This window comes from Euphorbia lathyris, chromosome 2 (genome assembly GCF_963576675.1).
Source record: "Euphorbia lathyris chromosome 2, ddEupLath1.1, whole genome shotgun sequence".
NCBI lineage: Eukaryota > Viridiplantae > Streptophyta > Magnoliopsida > Malpighiales > Euphorbiaceae > Euphorbia > Euphorbia lathyris.
Genome location: NC_088911.1, coordinates 71,509,822 through 71,517,466, shown reverse-complemented (window position 1 = coordinate 71,517,466; position 7,645 = coordinate 71,509,822). Strand labels below are relative to the sequence as shown.

At 31.0% G+C, this 7,645-nt stretch overlaps 1 protein-coding gene across 1 annotated transcript; it reads right to left on the bottom strand.

Annotated features, from left to right (window-relative positions):
• Positions 1-4,084: 4,084 nt before the first annotated feature.
• On the bottom strand, positions 4,085-5,128 carry LOC136220893 (heavy metal-associated isoprenylated plant protein 41-like). The gene is made up of 3 exons (XM_066008724.1): positions 4,981-5,128; positions 4,712-4,910; positions 4,085-4,631 (listed from the first exon to the last, which is right to left on the bottom strand). Exons 1-3 carry the CDS (start codon positions 5,120-5,122, stop codon positions 4,358-4,360), a joined length of 615 nt encoding a protein of 204 aa, XP_065864796.1. The 5' UTR covers positions 5,123-5,128; the 3' UTR covers positions 4,085-4,357.
• Positions 5,129-7,645: the final 2,517 nt, after the last annotated feature.

Below are 7,645 nucleotides of genomic sequence, written 5' to 3'. Positions count from 1 at the left end.
CGCCTGTTGGGCACGCGCCCAACGAAAGTTGGGCGTCCGCCCAACCTGCTTCGGGCGACGCCCAATCTTAATCGGGCGTCGCCCAAAGTCTCCAGGGATCCGTGCCTATAAAAGGCACGGATCCCCATGCAAAAAAAGGGAGAGGAAATTTTTAGAGCTTTCTTACTCTAGACATTTTTAGAGGGAAAAAGTTAATTTTTTGGAGAAAATATTTTTTTCGCAAAAAAAAATCCAAATTTTCCAAAGTTGAATATTTTATCGAAAACACAAAAACGCCGGAAAATCATAACTCGTGGAATCAAACGACTTCGACTGTCAGATACTGATCTTAAGGTATTATCCGAGGATTAGACTCGTTTTATTTTATTTAAATTTTGTTCTCTTTATTTATTTATTTTTTATGTTATAGTTTTTTTATTTATTTAGTCATTTATTTATCACGTTTTATTTATTATTCCGTATTCATTTAATTTTCGTCACGTGTTAAATAAACGTTCGGTTTTGTTTTGAAATAAAAACCTCGTTTTGATATCCCAACACGAACCGTGATCCGATTCAAAGGTAGTTCGGGATTAAAAACGTTGTAATTATAAATTTTTGAAAATATTTCTAAATAGTGTTTTAAAAATAAAACGTCGTTTTAGGAATCTCCGTTATAGACTATGATCCAATTTTGGTAGTTCGGGGACCCAAAACGATAGAATAGATCTAATCTAAAGCTTTTGAATAAATTTGGAAACTTCTGGACTGTTTCTGTAATTCTGCCTTTTCTGTCACTAACAGCAGATTGGCGACGGATTTTCCGTCGGTAATCTGCTGGAATCCGAAAATTCCTCTTTTAACCCTCTTTTCTCAACCTTTTGGTATTTATACTTGTATATACATATATTTAACTATGTAATTATTTTATTAAAATCATTTTTAGGTTATATAATTATTAATTATGTATTATGTAATTATTTATCTTTTTTTAAAAAAACTTAATCTAGCTTTGTAAAACCTTTGTACATATATATGTATGGTTTTTCTACTTGTTTGCCTTTTTTGGGTAAATGATTTTTGGGTTATTAATGTCGGTTTAGTACATACTATGTAAAAACTATTTTGGTATAAAGGTGATTTTCCTTACTTATAAACTTTGTTCATTATTTTCATATGTTTTGGTTACAATATAATATGCTTAGTATTATTTTCATCATACTACCTATACTTAGCTATATTATATGGTACCTTTTACTCGTTTTTTTTAGTTATAGATATATCATTATTTTCGGTTAAAGTATATATATATATATATGTATATATTCCTTTTCTTATTCTTTTGACATTTATGGATATGTATATTTAAAATGGGTTTTGTTTGGTAATTGGGATTTAATTTATTGTGATTATGATAAGCAAAGATTCATTTGAGTGAAAAAGTGAAATAAACCACAAAAAGGAGACTTCAATTTGGTTATTCAAACTAAAGAGTTTTCTTGATTCTCAATGTAAATGAAAGGTTTTTGCCGTTTTAAATTGTTTTCTAAAATATCACGTTTTAAAACCTTAATCCGTTCCAACGACAGATTAAATGAATCTTGTAATTAAAATCGTTTCTTAGATTGTAAATAAGGGAGTTTTGAATCGTTTTTGTAATGGTTTTGTACAAAAATAAATGGACTTGTATGCTTAATCACGCTTTTGGTTAAAATTTCTTGTTCAAACGTTTTCAAACGCTCGAGTCGTTCCAACGATGATTCGAGTGAATATCATGTAAATTAACGGGGTTTTGAAACGTACCTAAATCGTTCTAACGGCGATTAAGGTACGAACCATGTAAATAAGCTCGTTTTGGGGAATGAGATTAGCTTAGAGCTAGTGTACAATATAAAGCATAAATCACATTGTAAACAAATCAATTCTTTCTTCTCCCCCTCTCTCTCCTGTATACTTTAAATTTATGCAAAATGGGTGATTCTTTACTAAAATGGCTTTCAATAAACATGCTCAAAACGGTTTTCAAAAACAATGAAGAAAAGGTTTCAAATGAATTTTAAACTTAAAGAAATATACGATTAGTCCGTTATCGCCTAACACGCTGAGTAGGAGGCCGGTGGTTCATAACCGGGCGATGTCGGGGTGCCTAGTAGCCTTTCTCCGGAAAGGAGCTAGCCTTCTCGGCTCGTACCTAAGTTTCCCGAACCCTCACCGGTCTCCCGCAAGGGATCGGTGTTCATTTTCCCATTCGTGGGTGGCGACTCTTCCATACTCCGAGCTCCGGTCCTGCCGAGCAGCTCGATTCCACGATTGGTTGCTTTCAGCGCCAATCACCGCTTACGTCGCCATGAGGTGTCCAGCCCCCGGTCCGCCCGGTCGAGGCCGTTCGGCACCTTGTCTAACATGTATACTTGTGCACGCTCCCTCATACATGTCCTTTATGATGTCAATATATTTCCGCGAAATACCTTTGCTTATTAAGGCCTACCAAAGTACTTCTCTTGATACTTTATCATATGTCTTCTCCAAGTCAATGAAAACTATATGCAAGTCTTCCTTTTTATTTCGATAGTGCTCCATTAATTGTCTTATTAGATGGATGACTTCCATAGTTGATCTTCCCAGCATAAAGCCAACTTGGTTTCCGAGATCTTCACCGTCCTTCTTAGCCTTTGTTCGATCACTCGTTCCCAAAGTTTCATAGTGTGACTCATTAATTTGATTCCTCTTGGACATCGCCTTTGTTCTTATATGCATGTTGTATTTCATAACACTTGTAATGTAAGAAATTGTCCTTCCTTATTGGTCATTTTGCTAAGGTTACTTTAACCTTGGTTAATCTAGTTGTGGTTGATGATGAACGTGTGACTATTGACTTTTGAACGGGTGTCTTTTGTCTGTTTGCGGGACTTGTGTGTTTTATGGGTGGATAGTATTCATCTGTTGAGATGATATTAATTTAGGGGAATTTAATGACATTTTTGGAGCGCATCAGAAAATAGGTTCTCCGAGTGTGTGCGCTGATTTCGAATCCTGCGGTTGTTTTAATGTGGAAAGTGTAGGTGCGAGAGAATCTCTTCTCATGGCGTTCTATAATCTTTTCAAAGGAGAACAGAGTCGGTGAATCTTGATGTTACGAATTTGGATAATCATTTCCTTATGAATGAGACTCCATTTTTTATAAGAGTTTTTGGGACATTGTTCTGCAATATGTTTCCATGTTTTTGTAGCAATAGAGATTTGGCCTATAATTATTCAATTCAAGCTGGTTGGAGATAGATAATAGATGGCAGTAATTGCTTCTAAATTTGTCTCTAGGAATCAATTTAGCTTTGTTAAAGGAACAAATATTCATTCCAATCACTTAAATTAAATGGTGATTTAGAGAATCTTCCCCAGGAAGTGCAGCAACGCATTTATTTAGTGTGGGTTAAAGATTTTTATGCTTCGTTTGGAATGTCTTTATGCCCCATGTCGACTCAAAGATTTTCTGGCCTCTTTGAATATTTTTTAAGTTGAATTGAAACCCCCAACAAGAGTCCTACACCACTTGCATATTCTTGTATCCTCCTCTTATGCTACATTATTGAACTTAAGGTTATGAATTTTGCTATTCAATTTGCTTATTCTATTGTCTCTAAGGTATGATTAGTTACCCTGTCTCACTAATTGTTCTGCTATGGATATTGTTATTTCGAATATCTATCGTGAAGGAAATAGAGTGGATGACGCATTGGCTCGGTTTGGAGTCTCGAATAATAGTGAAGCTCAACTACTTCTTCCTGTAACTCTTTCATTTTGATGATTGCTGTATTTACACAACAGAGCTCTTTTTTTTTTTCTTTTAATAAAATTAAACTTTGCTTTGGTGCAGGGGTGACAACCTATTCTTCATCCATCATTTTATTAGAAAAAAAACAAAAAGGTACTTAATATCACCAAACATCCCTTAATCTTGTTTTGTTTAAAACGTAGTATTCAATTCATCCCAACCCGCTATTGGCATTTAGTACTTGAAGCTTAAAAGGCAATTAAAAATTTGAAATAAATTTCAACTTTTTTGACTAAAACAACACCCATTCATCATAATTCAAAATCAGTTAGAAGTGTGATACAAAGGGGATAAATATAGAATCATAGCACAAGAGCAGAGCAGGTGTTTAGTAGAAGAAGTACTGAATTGAGAGAAGAGAATTCAACTAAATATATACATCTAATCTAAGGCTAGAAAAGGAGCTTTTTCATCCATACATCTGAACAAGTTTTCGCAGATACTGATATTCAGTTGGATTAGGCTGAGGTCTTCCAAATGCTTCAACCAAGGACCTCTCATAATCATAGGAATCACTTCTTATAGGCGTCTGATTCAAGTTCCTGACTACATTTCCAACAGGAAATAATTTGAATTTGAAATTAGTGCATTCTCCCAAGGGCATCTTCTGCTATCTCCTCTTTTGTTGTTATAACCTGGATAGTCTTGTATCCTAAAATCAGCACACTCAACTAATCCTAAACAGTTCCTCCAAGCAAGTTCCTCAATGTTCCAGAGGCTAAACGGAAATGATGTTTTGTGGGTTACATGTATTTCTCCATCGCCTCGTAACATTCCACTTGCATTTGCGAAGAAACCTAGCACAAGTTTCTTATGTCTCCTACATAAACCAAATTGGAGTTCACTTGGAGTTCTGTTTCATACTAATGTGTTAATCATAAAAAAAAAAAAGAAGCTTACTCTATGAGACGGATGTCATCTTCCTTTCCGTGAAAGCCAGCATGAGGAAAATTGAAGATAATCCTGTCGAACTTTTGCATCTTGAAATCTGAGTGAAGTCTCATTTTGGTGGCATCAACTCCATGTAATGTAGATGCTCCTAAATTCAATAACATTTCCAGATTCCATTTTGCTTTCTTGTATTTCCCAACCACAATATCTAATTGACAACAAGAACAATTAAAATGAATGAAAAAGCGAAATTGAAAGTATGAAAGAGATTAGGTTACCATAAGTATCAAGAGAGGTTGCAACGATGTTAGAAGCAGAGCCAAAGTAGAAAGCCAAGGTAGATGAAAAAGAGAAATCGCCTTCCCCAACTAATAGTATTTGATGATTTGAAGAATAGTGCTTAACCCATTTCTCCTCCATTTCAAGTTCAACTATGTCCGTCCGTCCTGTCTGTCTTCTTTCCTTTTATATCAAACGCCAAGGGGATTGTTAGCCTGATCATGATCATGATCATGATGCTGATGCTAATTGGTTCGCATATAACGGTAACCGTATTTAAAGCCATTTAAATTACCGATAAACTTTTCTTTTTTTAAAAAAACTTTTGGTAATTTTAGATTTTATTTTTAATAAACATAAGATTTCTCAATCAAAATTTATCAAGGGTGGGAAAGAAAAATAATTAATCTTTGTGTTTCTATATATTATGCTAACTAGTTTTTGACCCGTGCGATGCACGGATTCATCTTAATATATAAATATTAACAAAAATATAATTTAATAATTACAATTAATGATATAATTAAAGATAAATATAATAATATTATTAAAATTAATATATTATATTATATTTTTTATCAGTAAAAAATAATGAAGTGACACCTTAGTTTCATCGTTGCTGTTTTATATTATATATAGATATAGATATTAAAAGAATTAGCGAGATTTTAGGGATTAATTTAAATTATGTAGAACTTTTAGATATAAATATGCAGAGAATTAGAGAGATTTTAAGGATTAATTTAAATTTTGTAGAACTCTTAGATATAGTACGGATAAAATAATCTTTTTATAAATAAATATAATAATACGGTATAACTAAAGTTAATATATTATATTATATTTTTTATCAGTAAAAAAGGAGGAAGTGACACATCATCTCAATCGTTACTATTTTATATTATATAATATATAGATATGCAGAGAATTAGAGAATTAGAGAGATTTCAGGGATTAATTTAGATTCTGTAGAACTTTTAGATATAGATATGAAGAGAATTAGAGAGATTTTAGGGATTAATTTAAATTATGTAGAACTCTTAGATATAGTATATAAATTAAATATTATTATTTTATTTTCACATTTAATTTAAATAATCTTTTTATAGATAAATATAATGATATAATTAAAATTAATATATTATATATTATATTATCTTTTTTTATCAGTAAAAAATAATGAAGTGACACCTCAGCTCCATCGTTACTGTTTTATATTATATATAGAATATAGATTTTAGCATAATAATTCACTATAAATAATTAAAAATCTATTTGAATACTATATTTTGAGTATGACTACATGTTCTATCTTCATCGTCTTAAATAAAAATCTTCAATCCACTTTTACTTTTCATTTTAGATACTCCAACATACATCTCGACATTACTGAAAAACTGGATGGGGGAGATATAATAAACCAATATGTGAAAGTAGTCGTCCTTAATTTTTATTTATTGCCGTCACAAACTAAACAGTCTTCTTTAAAATTTAAATTGCAATCTGATATTAGAAGGAGTTAAAGTAAATCTATGAATGAAAACCTTGTTTTCTGTATTACAACGTTTTAATGAAATAATAAGTGAACTCAAGATCATATTTGATAATAAAATTATATAGATAATATCAAATTTTATATATTAAAAATAAAATATCAAATAATATAAAATAGAAGAAAACCATGATTTGATAATAGTTTTTTTTTTAAGAAATGATTTGATGATAGTTGAATTCAAATTAAATACGAAAATAAATCAATTAGTTACAAAGTTTTTTTAATTTTTTTTAATTTTAATTAAAGTTAATATGAAAAATGAAAATGAGTTATCCAATAATTTTAAAGGTACTATCCCCATATCCCTCCATCTATTAATAATAAGACAAAGAAAAAATTGCTAGAAATCCACTAAAAAAAATATAGCACTTAACTTAACCGTACAAAAATTGCATTCTAACCTCTCTTTTTAAATATGTTAATCTATTCATTTAATTGCATCAATTACATAAAATAAAATAAAAAATTCTCATTATCGTATTAACATGTCAAAGTATAATTTTAATTAAGAAAAAATAATTCAAAAATCTTGTGACCGAACACGTTGTTTAGTCTCCCTATTTTGAAAAACACATGATAAGATCCCTATCTTTGTGGATATTAACCATTTAGTCATTCTGTTTAATTTTTTTAGATTTTTAAACGAACATATCTTAGATTTTTAACCTATTTTTTTGTCTATAAGAGTTAAAAATCTAGAAAAAATAGACAGAAAGACCAACGGATTAATATTAATAAAAGAGAGAGATCTTATAATATGTTTTTCAAAATAGGAGGACTAAACAGTGTGTTAGGTAAAAAGGAGGGGACTAATAAATTATTTATCCTAGTAAAAATACATTTTGATCAATCCTCACACACATTATCCCCCTTTACCCCCACATGTTATATTCCTATTATAGTTGAATGGTGCTCCACAATACTCACAACATGCCATCAATGTATTTTCATAACCTGCATTTATACATTTACTTTTTCAGCATCAGAAAACAATATAATTAAATAGGTTCCATAAAAAAAAAATCAACTCGTTTTTAGAACTGTGAAAGATCGGAAACCTAATGTAAGTCAAACAATAGAGGAAAAAAGCAGAAATAAAAAATCATGGA